Genomic DNA, 20,590 nt, shown 5'->3' with positions numbered 1-20,590 from the left:
GGATTAACAAAAATAGTCACTTTCAATTTTATAATATAAATTTATTGCAGTGGTATAATGTTATATCGTTCAATCCTCAATGTGCCGTATACCTAAGGAGGCTAAAAGTTATATTAATAAACAATTATTCAATGTATAAGCATCCGCCCATGAAATCAAACTTGCGGTCACATGCACTAAGTTTTTGTCAATGTCATGAAAATGTTATTTCGATATTAGTTTTAAGAGCACACACTGAAAATTTCCAACGGATGCTTGAGTCTCGGAGCCAGGGCCATACCCATGTAGTCGTCACCTATGGTGTACGGTATTACCGATGTTCATTTCTCTTTAGTTTTGGAAGAACACCACTAATATGCTTTGAAATGAAATGAAGTGTCTAGTTTAACGTCCCACGATTATGCACCAAAGCTAAGGGAAACAGTGATGATGAGAAATGACTGAAATGGTGGAATGAAGATGAGAAATGACTGAAATGGAGGAAAAGAAAAAATACCGAGAAAACCCACGCACACGGTGTTTGTCCACCAAAAAAGGTCACATGGTGCGAGATGACACCTGTGTGGCTTGAAAACGAGTAATATCTACAGAAAACGCGAAAAATCAATTCAGAAAACGACCTACTGTTGCTATAAGCTACAGGGGCAGATCGACTCACACGGATTGCATAAACTACTGGGAACACATTCACTCCAGCAGCATTTTTGCTGAAGCCAAGAAATCCGTCTCCTTCTTTTTTACATTATATAAAAAAAATCAAGTAGTGCCCGTACTTGTGCAAGATTCTTGCGCAAGAGTCTTGGTCTTGGTCTTGGTCTTGCAGGTATGGTCTTGGTCTTGTTCTTGTTCTTGCACCCCTGGTCTTGGTCTTGGTCTTGCATCGGTATTCCTGGTCTTGGTCTTGGTCTTGGTCTTGCACGCAAGACTCTTGCAAAAACTGCAAGACCAAGACTCTTGCGCTCATCACTATTCGCCATTTGGAAAAGGCAACGTTAAAACTTCTCACATAAGAAGTTAATTTAAATCTTTTATTTGCCAACTGTCATTCTTTTCTTTCCTTTTGTCTTATTTTCAAAAATCACATTGAGCTCTTACGTAGATCTCTTAAAAATTTAATAAATTTCTTAATTCATAGTTTGTCTTCCCTTGCTTTTCAGGTTTCTACTCTTTTTCCTATTTTGTTTATTTGTTTGTTTTTTTTAAATAGTCGTTAAATTGATCCTGCAAGCCTATTACTGATTAGCAGAAACAATTGGTACGCATATTTTCAGTACATAATCAACTTTGTCTTTTCTTGGTTCATTGTCTTATTCTAAGTTATATTTTAGTTAATTTAGCAAGCTGGATCATTCAATACAGAAACCCAAAATCTGTAGGACTATCGAGGTAGTTAAAAGCTTCAAAGCAGTTATAAGAAATGGTTAGGAAAGAATACACCTTCATCAATGTCATCCCACACTCACTAACAAATTAAGCGAGGCTGATCAGAAAAGACACATTTCATTTGCTGAAACATAGTTTGATACATTTCAAAACGACATTAGTTTGAAAAGTTGAAGAGTAAGTACTGTGGATTGAAGTAGCAAGGTTTCGTTTATTTCTGAACGTTAAGAGATATAAATATATGCATCGGAAAACTGGAAACTTGGTCGGATAATTTTTAATTTTTTTTTTTTTTTTTTAAGTCAACTGCTCATAACAAGGGGAAATCTCTTGTACTTAAAAAAGCGTTTTCGTCATCTTCCACATCTTCCAGCGCTTGGCAAATTTCCAGGATATGTGTAACAACGTAATGAGGGCCCAGTCCATTATCAACTCTATTTGTAGATTACTTCTTAGATCTTAGATCTGAAGCCACAAGCCAATGAAATGGCAGTCTTGTTCTTCAATTTGTCACATTTTTTTTGCTTCGAGGGTTCTTTAGGGGTAAAGTGTAAACACCTCCAGAGCTGTTCAGATGTCAATAGAGGAACAAAAAGATGAATTTCACCAACTGAACTAGTCAATCTCCGACTTGAACCTTATTGAGCATCTATGACCAGTTTCAGAGGAATGAGTTTCGCAGAGGTGTTTCGTCTTCGATCATTATTGATGCAATAGAATACAGCAGCGCATGAAGAATGTTCCATTATTTTTTTCTAGAAACGATTCTAGAGAAATACGTCTCAATTTTACGGTAACAACAAGCGCTGCTACAAACTAAATGTGGCCCAACGCCGAATTAATCACATAAGTTACATTTTATTACTGAGTTTCCTGTATTTTGATAACTAGCTCTTTGTGTTGCTTATCGTCAACCTCGACTTTGAAGTCGGAATGGTTAGTCATTAAGTTCAACATGTCAATCTATTTTGCCATTATAACAGAACACATCCATTTTGGAAGCGTATTTCTTTTGTCTATTTTAAAGTTATGTGGCTTTAAATACTTCTGTGTCGTCATATGCTTTATAGATATGCATTATTAAAATTCAATAAAATAATTCCAGACATTTTTTTTAATAGAACAACAAGATTTTATTTAAATATATTTTCTACTTATTAGTTTCATAGAATGTATTTTCAGATACATAACGATACTTTTTAAATAATTAAATTCATTAAACAAATAAAAGTGCTAAATTTAACATATGAAACTAAATTTTTTTACAATGTTTTTTTTTTTTTTTTACATATTACAAATTTAAATTTTATTTCTTCACTTATTTTTTTAAACTTACACTGTGACGTTTATTACAATTCAAAATTATTCGACATTCAAATAAAATAACAACAGGCATAAATGAGGAATGGAACAGTAATTGCTAACAGAATAACAGAAAATTATAATAATTTGAATAAAATTGTAACAATTGCATTAAATAAATTTATGAAACAATTGCGAAAAAATTGTTAAGTCAGCAGGAAATATATTTCGATAGTCGAACCAAAGGAAGGGGTATAAAACCACCTATCAACGGCATCATATCTAGTGTTATTGTCTGCTTTTCTACGCCATCCAATGATATTACACCTTATTTGTATAGTATGTCGTCCAGTTGTATAAATGTTCAGTGTTGTCCTTTGTGTTAGAGAAGAAATACATCATCTAGTTCTTTTCCATGTGGTAAAGTGCCAAGAACCAGACAAATTAAATAAATATTCTATTAATCCAGTTTATCGAATATTCATGAAATTCATAAAAATAGACAAATGGCGCATTTAGCACAAGGGAATCAAGTCTATTTTTATTCATTTCGGACTTACTTCATTTTTAAGACCTGTATCTGAATCTCCTTCCAGAGCTTAACAAATTCACCTCTACATATTGTAAATAATTCTTATAATTTAAGAAACATTGTCAACTTTTCCATGTACTCAATGTCTGTTTTTCACAATTTTGGTAATTGAACTCGATTCCCCTAGTGCTCTGAACGCCACAAACAAGCAAAGTCCACCTTCTACTGAAGAACAAAATACTTAAAAGTAAGCAGTAGTCCTTCAGAATGTATAAAATGAAACATTCTTCTTCTTTTATGCTCAAATAAGATTATAACTTCAATATCGTCGTTATTTTATCTTATGAAGAGCCAAGTTAACGTTAAAGAATAATATGACTCAAGATTTCAAAGTTTTCATATAAAGCATTTTTTCTTTTTCTTTTTTTTTAAAATAATAATGATTTATTAATTTACTATCTGAACTCAGGTTATATTTTAGTACTTGTCAGCATTACTAAGTGCAATCTAACTGGATTATTTATTTTGAATTACGAGTCTTGTCTGAACTCACCCTACAAGTTCCCAAGGTGACATTGAGACTACAGCATGAATCACATATAAAGCCACAATGCCAAATGATCATTTATTTCACTTCAATTTATATACAAGAGATATTTATTTGCTATCAGGTTAAATACTAATAGGAAAACAAGACAAAAATGCTTTAAAAATTTAGTCTCAAAACAGGATTAAAAATAATTGTCATGACGATCTTTAGTTATTCATGAAAGTTTCTGTTACTATTGTGGATTTTTTTTTAAATATATGAACCTGTGTAATCTGCTTCACAAATGCTAGAGGTCAAACACATATTGATCTATAACTTTTGAGAACACCATCATGGCACATCAATCAATGTATATAAGTCCAATTATTAGTTCAGCTTTATCGTTAAAAGATGGCTGAGGTTTGCCGAGTTCTGATCACATCAGTACGGCTTATGGCCACCTGGAGCAGCACAGCATCCTGCACATTCTTTTTCGTATGCTGTTATGATATGTTCAGAGTAGCCGTGACATGTTCTATCATTCTTTCTTAAATGCAGTTTGAGATCGTGGAGGATTCGGGTGGTGGATTCCCCAGTACAATTCCTCTTTTGAGAGAATGCCGGGCACGTTTGATGAAATTAAGAAGTGAAGAATATGTTGACCAATTCATAGTGTTGTTGTCCTTACTCTTTACTGTTCCTATAACATGGACAATTTTCTGTTTGCGTGATTTTTCATCCTCAAACAAAATCAAGACCCATTGTAACACGGAAAAGACGAACATATCCTTTCAAGATCTCGCTAGAAGACCATTCGCCAGTAACGAATCCTGATTGAAGATGTGCAGTGATGTTACATTTTTCATTATGCCGTCATATCATAACTCCAAATCCCTATACCTTTCATATTCATAGATATGCTGTGTAACGTTCTCTCCACGTTGTACTAATTCCAAAATTATTTGTCGCGCAGAACCGTAGTTCATCTTAGAATGCTACATTGGACCACCTCCCTTGGTCCAAGTTACTATATTCTCTACACCAGTTTAATCTGTCATGATGGTGGGCGAGAGATAATGGAACAAACTTCTTCGGGTTTCGAGTATAGAACGTCATGAAATGAATTTGGGGAACAAATTGGTATTAGAAGCATTGGTAAACACTTGAGCAATTTGGGTTGGAGGGCATATCGATTCCTTTTCTGCCAAATGGCCTATGTATCTAATTGTCAAATTGTTGTACATTTTTCACGACTTCCACGAGAACTGCTCCTCTTGTAACAATAACTTTCTGAAGTCGAGAAATGTTACTCTGCAAAATGTGTTTTATTTGTATTTTAGACTTACCTACTTACAACTGAGGCTTCTGATATGTGACAAATGAAAGAAATTTTACATTTGAATTTACTACATTTTTCAGGTCTTAATTTACAATTTGACACTATTACAAAGAGGGGCGGCGATTAGTGGAGACAAGCGGAGGCAGTTGCCCTCCCCCCCACTTTTTTGAAGTGACCTCTTAAAGTTGAAAATGTAAAGTTTGTGCAAGTATTACTGGTTCATAGAAACAATGGTGCCATATAATATCTGCCGTTGCTTCCCGTGGAATTGAGAAAGCTACAGGAATTGCGTTTCACTTGCTACGGAAAATGGTCCAAAAATTAACATATTGGAGCGCAATAATTCCAGCGTATTTTAATTTCTTCTTACAAGGGCTCGATATGTTAGTCAGCTGCTTCGAAACTAATTCAGAAGTATTTCGCAAAGAAAGGAAAGTCTTTCACAAGTTATTCTTTAATTGCACAAAAATCGACAGTTCTTAAAATGTCATTATTCATTACTGTGATTAATATTAGATCTATTCTTTCTATTTATTTGTTTTGCAAATTTGTTATTAAATAATCTGATCACACAGTTTTCCAGACAGAATTTTAAGATCTTCATGAACAAAGAACCAAATATCTTCTTACACCTTCGTTGGTTAAGAGTACAAAGGGCCAGTACTTACTTGCGTTGCTCTTGTCAATTTACTTAATAAAATATGAAATGCGATATACCGTATTTGAACTGAAAAAGATGGTATCCTATTAGTTATACAGCCTTTCGTCAAACAAAGTGTTAACAACAACCAGGAAAACTGACATTGATATACAAATATTCAGATCATGTCTTGCTCCCCCTCTCACTTTTAACATCCAATTTCCGTCACTGATTACAAAATCCATATTTTGAAACATTGAAAACAAAAACATCTCCAGAAATAAGTGATGAAAAGTAAGCTTATATAGTCTATATCGAACTTGGAATCATCGTAAGCAATAAAATTTACGACAATCACCTTAGATTTAATGTTTATTGTGGTTCCTGTTTCGTTACCGGTGACATAACATTTCCCAACATTATCTACAATGTAACCGTAGAACTTGAGCTCTTCTCTTCAATATACTTACTTATTTCCTTTGCAAGTAATACTATAGCAAATGGCATACGTAAAGGTGGAGACTGCTGGGTTTTATTTTTTGGCTTCTATAACGTAGTGTGGGAAAAGAGAAAGTTACCGTATGAACATATGAATTAAAAAATCGTACGATTATTGGAAAGATATGAACTTTGGTACTTGAACCCCGTATACACCATATACTCTATGTCAATAATTAGTTATGATTTTTGTCTTAAGTTTAAATTTATTTTAAGAACTTATACAATTTTGTCGTCAAGATAATGATCCTCAAAAAACATTTATAATAAGGAGCGCAGCTATAGAAGAAATAGTCATTTACATAGTATGTTTAAATATTACTTCGGTATTTGTTTAAAGGTACTTAGAAAAGTCTTGTTAAAATGGCCAATATAATCCACTTTTAAAAGGGTCCGTACCTATTGAGAGACAGAGATGCAATATATATTTTGCAAAGAAATCAAAAGGCAGCTTATTTACTTAAGTTTACATTCTACGATAGTGTATGACCACGAAGTCAAGGATCTAAAATTCATGTTATTGTCACCTGCAGGATTGTATTCCATTATTGATCAAATATGGAGAGATTAAAGTTGTAAGTTTTAAGCTTAAGAAATTATTTCAACATTTCTCTTTCCCTGCTTACAAACAATAAACAAGCATTAATATTTTTATTTCATGTTCTATGTGCCAAATGTACTTTATCACACACATACGAGGGCAAGTCAAGAAAGACTTGGACTGATTTTTTTCCCGGCAGTTCTGTTAACGCTGGAGCTTCATAGTTTGGCATACAAGTAGGGTGGGTCTTGCTGTGCATATATATAAAATGTTGTTAAGGAATCATTGCATGTTTGGTAACCACGACTTTTTATTGCAGGTGATGTTCTGCGCCGCCTCTAGAAGTCGCCTGTAGAAGAAATGGAGTCATTATGAGATGAACAATTTGCAGCTATACGGTTCTGCTATCGCCTGGGGAAAAGTGCAACAGAAACTCTAGGAATGTTGAGAGCAGCCTACAAAGATGACGCTCTGCCACGAAGTACCGTGTTCTGGTGGTTCAAAGAGTTTAAAGAGGGCCGAATGACAATCACGAAAGCTGGTTGACCAGATGAGATATGCGTAGTGCGGCTGCCAGATCGTCGATACTGATGCGGCGATCTTCTCTAACAATGACTGCTGCCGTGTTAATGTTCACCTCAGTAACAGCTGACGCTGATACACCTGGTCCACCAGCTTTCGTGATTGTCATTCGGCCCTCTTTAAACTCTTTGAACCACCAGAACACGGCACTTCGTGGCAGAGCGTCATCTTTGTAGGCTGCTCTCAACATTCCTAGAGTTTCTGTTGCACTTTTCCCCAGGCGATAGCAGAACCGTATAGCTGCAAATTGTTCATCTCGTAATGACTCCATTTCTTCTACAGGCGACTTCTAGAGGCGGCGCAGAACATCACCTGCAATAAAAAGTCGTGGTTACCAAACATGCAATGATTCCTTAACAACATTTTATATATATGCACAGCAAGACCCACCCTACTTGTATGCCAAACTATGAAGCTCCAGCGTTAACAGAACTGCCGGGGAAAAAATCAGTCCAAGTCTTTCTTGACTTGCCCTCGTATATAAATATCGTGTACTTGATTAGAACGTGAACTCACTGAAGACACTAAATGGGGAGATTTAGCTTTCAGGCCTCACACGATTTATTGATGGAGGGTAGAGAGGAGAAAAGACAAGCGAAATTCCACTAAAGAAAAAGGTACAAGCGGAGTCACTGTATTTTTGTAAATTTATTTATTTCGAAAGTATAGCATTGTAGTACATATAGTATTGTATTGTCTCTTCTTAGTTCTATCACTGTAATTGTAATCTAATCAGCCATGAACCTTTTATTTTGATTGTTGAATGTTTATTTTGTCTCCTTTGTAATTAGTTGGATATTTTGCAGTTTCAGTTACAACATTTTGGAATGGATTTTATTCACGAAAATGTGCAAAATATTTCATATTACTTATGTTACTGTTTCTTAATTACAAGCCTTCCCAACTCCGACTAAGTGGGCTTTGTGGTATTGTGGCTTTGTGGTGCGTGGTTTTTCTCGGGTCTGACGTTCTCTCCCACTTTCTTCAATCCACATTTTCATTGATTTTCATCATTACCGTGTCCTTTAGCCTCGGTGTAAAATTGTGAGATGCGAAACTAGTAATTTCATTTCGTTTCATTTAACTACAATCCTTGCAGTATGAAGAAAAAAATGTTACTGTTTCTAACTTGCAATCCTCACAGTACGTGGAGAAACAAGATAAAAGCCTTCTAATGTTTTAGCGAAAACGACATAGAAAACTTCAGAGAATGTAATACCCCGTACTAACCAATACCTACTATAAAAACAGAATCTCATTGGCATTCGGAATCACTTCCTCAGATAGAAATTACTATCTTAAATAGTCTACAGAGGAAAGATGCTCCAATATTTCATTTAAATAAAAATAAAATACAATGTCACCAAAGCATACACATTATTATTAATAATGTGTTATAACTTTGGCAATATAGTATTGCCTTTATCAAACACTAGCATCAATTACCCGCTTCGCTGCCTTAAAATAAGAAAACTTAGTAGTATGTTCCGTTAGACAGTTACTTTTAACTATTACTGAAGCGTTCTCTGATAGACGATGTTTTTTGCCTTAAAAATTAAATATTACTATTGTGGGTTGAATTTGAATTTAAATGGCATCAGAAGTGTCACTGTTCATCTCAGCGACCCCTAAAATTATGGAGTCGACACTAATATAGGTCATTTCCTCCCCTCCCCCCCTAAATTGCATCGTCAAAGTGAAAGCTTAAAACCATCCCAGGTCCGAACTTCATCAATGTTGAAAATTTGATGGAGATCGATTTGGTGGTTCAAGAGTTATTAAAACACAAACGTAATCACTTTCATTTTTATTTATGTTATATATATTCCCCCCTCCCCCAACCCTAAGTTGCACCATCAAAGTGAAGTGATAGAAAACATGCCAGGTTCGAACTACGTTTATGTTGAAAATTTGATCGAGATCAGTTGATGGTTCAAGAGTTATGAAGTGACAAATATAGTCACTTTAATTTTTATATTCTTTATATATAGATTATACTTTCATAATGTGCTTGATAAAGATATTTGTATATTGCCGAAATCACCACATGCATTATTAATAATAAGATTAAGATTTAATTTCTATTTAAGTTATACAGTAATTTCTAAGCTAGAATAAGCAATATATATTCAGTCTAATATTTCTTTAAAATATTTCCAACGGTCTGGGTTGGGAACTATTTGCTATTCGAAGTATGAGTTTCTTATTATTTTATACTTTTGTCATATTTTCATAATTAGAATCACACCCCAAACGAAAATTGGAATTTTAAATATTGCAAGTTGTGCGTGCTCGCTGTAAAACCAAACAGCAAAGATACAATCTCTTATTTAACAGTATATTTATGTATAGAGTACAGAAATCAATTAATACTCTATTGCAGCAGAATAGCTGCTTCAGTTTGGGAACAAATGACGTATTTTAAATACCATAAAAATTAGTTTTAATTTTTTTCAAAAACTACGCCTAAGAATTTACCCTTAAAAATGTAATTTTCTTGAACACAATGTGGTATAACAATTGATAAGTGTTCTAGTTTATTCTTAATAGGGCGTGATTACTCACTAACACACAAAACTAAACCGAACCCCATTCTATGTATTTTGTTACATAGAATCCAAATTTCGAAACCCCAATACGATTGACCGTGTACATTTTTTGTTACTTGAGCGATTTTGGATAGGGAGGATACACATAACACAGCTATTTAAAAAAAAAAAAGTTCTGTGCAGTGAACCTCAAGGTATTCATTCGATGTATTTTGTTACACAAAATTCAAATTTCGAAACCCTAGGACGATTGACCGTGTCAATTTTGTTTTAAGGGCGAAAAACGCGTATCCTCCCTAAGCAAAATCGCTCAAGTTTTTCGTCCATACAAAAAAAAAAAAAAAAAAAAGGATCAATCGTCCTGGGGTTTTGAAATTTGCATTCTGTGTAACAAAGTACACCATCCATACTTTGGGGTCCGCTGCATGGGACTTTTTTTTTGTATAGCTGGGTTACGTGTTTCCCCCCTATCCAAAATCACTCAAATTTTTCCCCCTTAACAAAAATTTGACAGGTTCGATTGTCCTGACGTTTCAAAATTTGGATTCTATGTAATAAAATACATCGAATCCATATTCTGGGTCCGGTGTACAGCATCAATTTGAAGGTTTACAAGAAAACTTAATTTTCCTTAATTTTCTCGAAAACTACGCATGAGAATATGTACTTATCAATATAATTTTATGCAGGCCAATTAGATCTATCGAGTGGTATATACACCTCGTCTTTGGACAGTTTTCTCTCGTTAAAGGCTAATAATATTTGTAGAATATATATAGTAGTGTTAATAATACCCTCGTTAATTAATCATTATTTAATCAGATATTTTACTGATGCACCTTATTTCAATATAACAGTAATTTCCTTGTTTACGCAACACTGGAGAAAGTGAGATACGCACACACACACACACATACAAAATACATAATAATTTCATCTGTCATTCCAGCATGAACGCTCAAGTACTCTGTGAATGACTAATCAAGTTTAAACTTTCATTTCTTTTTTTCATTTTGTTTTTATTTATTTCTTCTCAGGCTTACGTCCTCTACGTGACCTTGGCTGCAGTTGTAGTGCAAGCCGCATCCCATGTCATCTATTACGTGCCACAGACCGGTTTCAGTTACCTGCCAACAACCACAAGGTAAAAGAATCACGTGTTATGCCAGGCTTCACTTTCTGCACCAATCATGCATCGAAGATTCTTCTTCTTGTCTTATCTTCTTATCTGGTATTCTACAACTATTTTTATTATTAACTTTTTTTTTTTTTTTTTAAAAAAAAGAAAGAAATGAAACTAACTTTTTTGTATGATTTGAAAGACTTTCTTTTCTATGCATGCCAAAATTTTTATTGGTGACAGCATAGCAGGGAATACTTTCCTCAGAAGAATAGGGTTGCCACATATTCTATTTTTGTTCAATACAGAAATGACATTTCAGTATATGGTGTGAGGATGATCCTATAAACGAAATAAAGACATAATTTTAATTTGAAAATGTACTTGTAAATTATTCATTGTAGCTTTGGAAAATTCAAGATCGCTAGTAAAACTCGAATGTAACATAGCCGAAACTGTAACACAGATATATACTCTTAAAATATGTATGTTGCTTTGGTCAGTTCGAGTTTTATTAACAATCTTGAAAGTGTACATTCCATAACATAGCATAACAGTAGTAACATAATAGTAGCAATGTAACATAGCATAACATAATAGTAGCAGCATAACAGTACTGAAAAGAGAAATTTATTGGAACGGGTCTTACAAGGTTACGTTAACTACATCTTTCATACTAACAAAACTTACAACTGTGGAACTACAAGTAGGATTTTGCAGCAGCAGCCCTCTCATTATATATATTTTTTCCTCCCAACGATTGGTTTTGGACAGACTTATATTTGATCACATTTTTACTTCCGAAGACCTACTTCACTTCATTTTATTTCAAGTTGGATGGAACATTCTTTCCTCAAATGCAGGAAAGCATTAGTTGAAGATTGTTAAAGTTTAAACTTTTTCTAATTATCCCGAGTGACTGTCATGTTTATTATATACCTCTCCGTCTTTTACCATAGTCTTCCCGAAATCCATAAACATAGTCTTGTTCAAGAATTGTAGCGAACTCGACCTCTTTTTCAACATCTTGTACTTTCATCCATGACTAAAAGTAATTGAAACTTTGTGTTTTACTTTCAATATAATCTTTCATGTATGAAATAAAATGAAATGGAATTACAAATTTTAAATTTTATATGCTGCAATTGTGCCCTGTAGGTTAAAAGAGACGGATGATTAATGAAAGTGGGCGAAGTGAAAGAACTGGGAAAATGTGAGACGAAACGGAAGGACCCCAAGAAAACCCACAGACGGATATTGCCCACTCAGAGCCCACAGGAGCGAACCAGAGACCCTAGCACTAGAAATGGGGACTCTACCACTGAGCCACACTACCACCATCAAATATTTATTAGAACACGGTTATTTGAATAGAGAATTACCAAAATTGTTTTGGACAAAGAGTAAATCCTCTTGTTCAAAATTGTTCAAATTTAATTTTCGTAAGTTTAGCGTTTCATAAGAAGACAGAGAAACCATTTTATTGTTCTATGAATTATATTTCGCTTTTTGATTATCTTCTGCGTAAAAGTTTAAAGAAATGTGTTAACTGAAGTGTACGTTCTTCATTCAATAACAGATAAAGAATTTGAAAAGTACAAGCCTTTGAATTGTGATTCGGGGAAATCATTGACTTGCAGATTCTAATTTACTGGAGTTCCAGATTATTTATTTTACCCAATCCTTCGGAACGGAACTCCTAACATTCATGCAAGGAAATGTTATGTTGTGTATTGGGATTCGGAAAGCTATTTTTTTTTTTTTTTAATTTTTGGATTTGTAGTAGTAAAATTATTTATAAAAAAGGAAGTCATTATGTAAAAATTAATCTGGAACATAATTTAATCTAACATAGAGACATTAAAAATAGACAATTTTACTTTTGTTTAAAACTTGCGGATGCACTAATGTATCACTTTTATTTCTCTGCAATCAGTCCGCTTAAAATGAGACTAAGCAATGCAGATACTTACCATACACACTTTTACAGACAATACAGAAAGACACTTGTTGTACAGTCAGGTTTGAAAATTAACTCCATCAGGTAGATTTTTCTCAACAACTTCTAAATGAATGATGCAATGTATATATATATATATATATATATATATATATATATATATATATATATATATATATATATATATATATATATATATATATATATATATATATATATATATATATATATATATATATATATAGATAGATAGATAGATAGATAGATAGATAGATAGATAGATAGATATAATTATAATATTAAAGAATCAAACTTCAGACTTTAAGATACTTGGTTAGTTCATTCAGAAGTTATTTATATTATAAAAGATAATGCAATTTTGAATTTGACTGCAGAGCAGGGGTTGTAAGTTAAATTTAAAATATTTATTTTTAAATAGCATTTTATGATATTTACTTAGTATATGCAACAGAATTTGTTATAAAGCAGCCTTTCATATATTCTGTATGTGAGTAAATCCAAGATTTTCAATATTTCGGCTGAAAATCTTCAAACTTGATCACGTATTGGGATGAGATTATTTGAAAGGAATTGGAGAAATGAAGACTTTAAAAATACACTATAAAAAATACTTTTTATCTGGATGAACAATTTTGTACAAAATTGGTTGTTAGATATTCAGTGTGTGGTTGTCTTTATGGATCAAATTATAATAACCAGAATTCAGCGTCCATATTTTATTTAGATTTCCTTGACCACAGATTAATTTTAAATTTTACATTCAATGATTTTTTTTTTCACACAATCGCACAATCTCGATTTCTGTTAGGTGTGATTTACCCAACGTAATATGTTCATTGATCCTGGAATATTTATCATACGAATTAAATAAAAAGAAAGAAAAAATAATTACATTCGGATTTTACTCTATACACTCCTGATGGAGGGGAAACATCAATGCAATAGGTTTCGTAGCCAGTTGGTGATTTGTGTACTTGAGAAGAGAAGGCGTAGAAGGAGGAAGAGTATTCAAAATTATGAAATTCAATTCAAGTTTCGTAGTTATTTTCAGATAAAATAGGCCGAGAATCCAGTGAGTACCAATAGATAGAAAATAAAACGCTATTTACATGTAAAAATTGATTCTATCATATCCATGCATAAGGCAGGTTTTGCTTCTAAGAAAGATTGATATAAAAATAGATGTGATTACTTATTCTTCGGAAATTTTTAGTTCTAAAATGACGATGATAATAATAATCACATTTTGAGTCTAGTTGTAATCTGTTCGATCCCAGCCCCCGCCACGTGAACTTTGTGGTGGACAAACACCGTGTGCGTGGGTTTTCTCGGGGTTCTCCCGTTTCCTCCCACTTTCTTCATTCCACCATTTTATTCATTTCTCATAATCACCGTCTCCTTTAGCCTAACCGGCATAACCGTGGGACGTAAAACTCAAAGATTTCATTTCATTTTTCTAGTTGTAATCTGAAGTACTACTATGTATATAACTAATTTGAGACAGGAGCATATATATTCCGATCTATTCTTAGTTTTTACATTCAAAAGATGGCAATCCTAAAGTGAACCGGTACCATTATTAATGAAATAAGGTATGAGTGAGGCCATAGAAGATTTGACAACAGTTTTTAAAGTTATCATACTATAGAATGCAGTTACTGTTAGAAATACTTCGATGTGGTTTTATGTTGATGGTTTAACAATTGCATTATGTGTTCCTTTGAAAACTTGCCATTTCAGTAGCATTGTTTTCTTTTGTGAATGATCATAAAAGGCTTGAGAAAAACAGTTTACTTATTACTATTCTCTCTACTTTAAATCCTCTTTTGATCTGTTGACTACATTATTTAGTACACACTCGTGTGCTTAACAAAAGCAAAGAACATATCTCTTTAAAGTGGCTTGTAAGAGCGGTACTGTGATAGTGCTGTTAGAGCACCTTGTTAGATATTCTTCATTATATTGAGGCAATATATTGAAGAGGTTTAATGACACTTATTTTCTCTCTTCGTAAAACTGAATTGTTGATTACGTCATTGAATGAAAATTTTTATTACCAAGGGGCCGAAGCAGTGCATACATATACACTCTGTCCAACTACAAGTACCTGTATCTTTGAAGAGGGTAAACCGTTTCTAATGAACTTTTATTTGTCGTAAAAATAATAACAATTTTTAACAAAGAAAAGTTACAGTATTTGTGTAAATTATCTTAGAAATTATAAGCAATAGATTTTATGTCTAGACACATTATATTTCGAACCTCATTAAAAAGTACAAGATGTGAAATACACATAAGCCCTTCTCGCTAGTCTACTGACTAGCGCATTTACCTTTGTTACATGTGGTCCCGGGATTGATTTTCAATCATCATCACAGATATTCTGCCATTATTGGCAGGTCACTTGCTGCAACTAACAGTGAGAAGCTTCCATGCTCCACGGTCTTTTGCTAACCTCTTCGTCTTCAAGTATAAATTGCCTGTTTTTATATCGTCCATTAATTGTAGTCTCCTTCGTCCCCTCCCTCTCTTTCCTGCTGCCATACCCTCTAGCACATCCCTCATGATACAGTTTCTTCTTAGCCAATCTTCTATCCAGCTTCCCTTTCTCTCCTTAATAATATCTAAAATTGTTCTTTTCCCCAGCATTTCTAACACCTTCTTATTCGTTTTCCGCTTGACCCAGCTAATTCTTTCCATTCTTCTCCATACCCACATTTCAAAAGCTTCCAGTCGTTTTTCATCATTTTTGCGTACTTTCCATATTTCTGACTCATATAGTACAATACTCCACACAAAGCATTTTATGAGTCTTTTTCTTAACTCTTTATTCTAAGTCCCACAAAATAGTCTAATCTTTCTCCTAAAGGCATCTTTCGCTATTCCTATCCTTGCTTTTATTTCATGTTCACGTTTCATACCACTACTAATAATACTACCTGGGTATCGAAAACTAGTCACCTTTCTATTTTCTCGAATCCTACTTCTATATTTGACAGGTCCCCTTCATTCCAATCAGCATGGCTCTTGTCTTGCTAACATTTATTTTCATCCCATATTCTTCACAGCCTTTCCTCAAGTTTTCTAACATGTTACTGATTTTCTCTTCAGATTCTGCAACAAGAGCCATACCATCTGCAAACCGCATACACCCTCCTACTGGAATGCCATGTTCATTTGTAGGCTCTTTTTCACTATCTCTTCTATATAGATATTAAAAGTGAAGGCAGAAATTTGGGATAGGAAGACACAAAAATGTAATTTCACCATCATTCAGTTTCATTGGCTATCCATTTTCTTTAGCCAAAAGAGCATGAAGGTGGAACGCTAAATTACAAAAAAAAATTATACATAATGTTTTATAAGATAAATGTGAAATAATGAAACATAATGTTGAAATTTTAAGAATATGTTGCATTTTAATTAGATTGCATTATTGTGAAGGCAAACTAAACAGGAAAGAGTTTACTATTGGCCACATTTCCATATATTCTAAGTCATAATATTCATAAACATAGTTCAGGAATTAACTTAATCTTCTAAATAATGATAAAGGCTAATTGCAGAAAAATAAAAAAATGTCTCGAAAATAAAGTTGCATTAGAAATTGTAATGTATATGTAGGAACCACCATATAAAACGTAACGATTAATTTATATTATAGATATTTTTACGTTACATTCCAGCTCACAGTCCGTGTAATTCTTAAAATATGTCACCACGATCAAATTATATTAAATCAGGCACGACAACTTATATCACTATTACCTTTATTCTCCAAAACTCCATTATTTATATTTTCCTTTTTCGGTTGTCATAGAAACGTTTATATAAACAAGTATCTGATGTTACGGTAACTATGAGTACCAATTATACATATAAAATCCAAGGATGTTATAAATAGAGGATCTGCCCATATGTATCTTCATCCTATTAAATCAGTGAAGCCAAAAAGCAACCGAGCATCGGCACGTCTGATTGGCTACTCTCGTTTCTGCCATCGTCTGATTGGCTACTTTCGTTTCCGCCATGATTGTTGGCTCAAAACATTGCGAGTCTATTGGACGGAGTGGGCAGAGTACGGGTGGCGAAAATGTGACGTATGGCTTCAAGATTTTGTTGTAAGGGCAGATCCTCTATTTTATAAGATCCTTATTTTGTCTCGCTTATCAAGTCTTTAGTCCAAACATGGTATTACTGAGAAAAAAATACATAAAACTCTTTGACTAATTGTCCAGAGAAAGTAACCTCTTTCCGCTATCTATATACACAGGGAAGATCTCGGAAGCAATTAATAAAACCTCTCCTGCGACTTTCCTAGAGCTCTTTTCTCAAACTTTTAAATTACTGGAATATTATGATATAGTTTCCCTTTCAGTAGCATTTTCATATAGAGAATTTGAAAGCAATTTTACAATGACAGATCAAGCGAATATGGAGGATGGGAAGAGCACAGATACGATATTTTACATGTTTCTTTACCAATATAGCAGTATAGAGTCTTACATTATCATCAAGTAGAAATTGATAGCCCAAATCTCTACAAGCTAGGCTGGAGAAATTTAAAAAGCAAACGATCCACTACTTAATACACATACCATAGTTCTTCGTCTGCTCTTCAAGCAGGAATTCATGGTGCACTTGACCCCTTCCATCAATTAATGCAGTGTATACTATCCTTATTTCCGGTTTTTAAGATAATCTTTCACTGCAACTATGACATCTAAACACAAAATGTACCATTTAAACACACGGTTTCTCTTTAGTATTTGATCACCATAAGTAGTGATGTATTGTTAGAATTTTTGGAAGGTATACACTCGACCGTTTTAAGAAAAATAGTATATATCCTCTATTACATCCCTGGGGACTGAGGACATGCCTCCGGTTATCTTGTTCCATTCTTTCAAATGTCTTCCCAAGGTTAACAAAAAACCTTAATGTTAATTATCGCCTTCAATTCAGCATCTACCACTCACTTGTAAATCTCCAATTAAAGGGTACAACACGACACACAATAAGCTGCTAGATGCACCCCAACTTCTCGGTGGGTATGCCTGGAACCATGTCCAAGGATAAGTATATTCGCAACACATATTAAGTCACTAAATAATTCAATTTGTGTGTTTCAATCTCAAAAATTAGAGAATTAAAATATTGATTCTGGAATTTTTCTGACAAAGGATACGACGTAATGTTAATAATTAGATAAGTTTTCAGATAATATAGTATTTTATTATTCATTTGTGTTCTGTTGTTTACGAAATTAGTACAACAGTTATATTTTTATACCTGTGATGTAATGCTGATCAACGTTAAGTACTTAATCAACTTTTAAAATGTCCTCTATTCGTGGATACTTACATATTTCTTTTTTCTTTCTTTTCCAGTGTAAGACGTGTTCAAGTCCTGGCAAATGCTGAACCAATAAGTCCGCAAATTGGCGTTAAGCAACAAGTTGAAGTCTTAGCAGCAAATCCTGTATATAGTCTGAAACCCCAAGTTCCTGTTGCTGGTCAAATTCAATATATAAACCAACCATTAAGTTTGAAGACAACTCCTGTTTTTAGTGGAGGTAATTACGTAGTAGTTTATCGACAACAACCTATAGTGCGACAAGGCGGAATAGTGGACAGTATTTGGAATTTCTTCGGGTGGGGTGAAGAAAACAAACCAGAAGGTGAGGATCAAGAAAACCCAGATGAGAAGCCTCAAGAAGGAGCTGGAGGTGAAACGGGCAGTTCTCCAGAAGGGGAAGGTAATAATGCTGGTTCTGAAGGTTCCGACACGTCTGAAGGTAGTGCTACTGTAGCTCCTTCAATACCAGAAGGGTCAGATGTAGGCAACCAGGAGCTACCATCACCTGTAGGATCTCCAGATCCTCAACCATCAGAAGAAACAAATTCAGCTTCTGAATTGGGAGAAAAGGACAACGATCTTTCTCGTCTTCCTTTGCATAAATCAAGAATTCCAGTTATTATAGAGTCACCATCAGGTGATGTCTTTAGACATGTTTTGCTGAGATATTATGACGTTGCCCAACCAAAGCAAGATAATGAAAGAAACAGTGAGGGTCAAGCAGAAGAAGAAGAAGGGACAGATGATGGAGTAGAAATTGGTCCCGACACACCAGGACCTTCCATTGCTCAAGCCAAACCTGCTGCAATTGCAATGGCTGGACCTGGTGGAGTTGCTTCAGCTGCACCACAAGCAACTGCAGTTGTTGGACCTGGAGGACTTGCCATTGCTCAACCGTCAGCTACAGCAGTAGCAGGACCTGGTGCAGTTCCTCCTCCATCTCAGCAACAGCAATCAAAGTCTGTAGTGTACTCATACCCAGGACACGTTTTTCATTATGACAGTTACCCACATCCACTAGTAGCTTATCGATTCTAAGAAAATGAAGAACACTGACTTTTTTTTAAGTTACTGCCATTGGAAAGTTTACAATTTGTGATAAATATATTTAAATTATGAGTCAATTTCAGGCTTATCATTTGAAAGAACACATTTTAAAGTTAAAGTCTATAGACACACTTAGAGTCTATTTTCTCACTGATTTTAGAAGTAATTTGTTTGTTAAACGCAATGAAAACAATCTTAATTGTAACTATTTTACATAATTTATTGCTATTGTTTTACCTTAAAATGGTATCCTGATTAATTTAAATTATATTTTACACTTTCAGTTATAAACCTAAATTTAATTCTACCCAAGTTAAGATCATGTTCTACAGAAAAAAATGTATCTTGTTATAATTATTTTATATTAGTTGATTTTTCACGCATATTTTTTCAAAGAATTTCTTTTGTACGTCAAGATATTTATCCCTGATGTTTTCGGTACTTACTTTGTACACAAAAGTATTATTTGTTACAAGTTAGAAACAGTTCCTATCCTAAGAGATCTTCTTTGGAAAGGTAGAAGTGTTTTTTGACCATTAATCTAGGGAGAAACAAACACTTTAATTTATATAAATGAATCAAGTAATAGATTCGTAAAAGACTTATTCAAACGAAATGTTTCGTAAAGAAATGAAATAGTTTTGAAAGAATACAATTTATTTTGTAACTAAAAACTCAAATGTGAAATTTTTGTGTTGATCCCTGCATTTCATGTGTTGTACATTTCATAACATTTGAAAGATTTATTTGTGTAAGTAGAGAGTGGAAATATATATATGAAATTAATTGCAGATCGGAATTAACATTCACACTATGTAATGCGAAGTGAAATAAATCTTGGTACTTCTTATTCAAGGAGTACTATAACCTCTTATATAGTCTGTTTCATTTATTTACTTGTAAGACTTTTCTGTTAATTGTGGTCTTATATTCTAATTTTACATTTGCATGAAAACAGGGAAAACATTAGTATTGAAAATGATGTTGGTTATTTCAGCAACGACTCATTTGGAATTTGTTTAAGTTATGTGCCACATATGTAATTTCTGAAATATAATATTCAATTATTGAAGGTAATACAAAGTGTTATAAAAATTGTCACAATATTTTGGAAACAGATATTCCTCACATTAAAATAAGAAAAAAAAAGTTCATGTGGACCTGTGCTCAAAAGTGGATAGTTTCGGAG

General features: G+C 33.7%; 1 protein-coding gene across 1 annotated transcript in view; it reads left to right on the top strand.

Annotated features, from left to right (window-relative positions):
• Positions 1–20,275, top strand: part of LOC145684827 (uncharacterized) — a 39,473-nt gene extending 19,198 nt beyond the window's left edge. Inside the window, exons 2-3 of the mRNA XM_081757193.1 lie at positions 10,933–11,039; positions 18,387–20,275. Coding sequence (XP_081613319.1) covers positions 10,933–11,039; positions 18,387–19,392 — 1,113 coding nt within the window. The 3' untranslated portion in view covers positions 19,393–20,275. The remainder of the gene's footprint in view (positions 1–10,932; positions 11,040–18,386) is intronic.
• The last annotated feature ends 315 nt before the right edge of the window (positions 20,276–20,590 follow it).

The sequence above is a fragment of the Thermobia domestica genome, chromosome 5, assembly GCF_964235325.1.
Source record: "Thermobia domestica chromosome 5, izTheDome1.hap1.1, whole genome shotgun sequence".
In the NCBI taxonomy this organism is placed as follows: domain Eukaryota; kingdom Metazoa; phylum Arthropoda; class Insecta; order Zygentoma; family Lepismatidae; genus Thermobia; species Thermobia domestica.
This window is presented reverse-complemented; position numbering and strand designations above follow the sequence as displayed.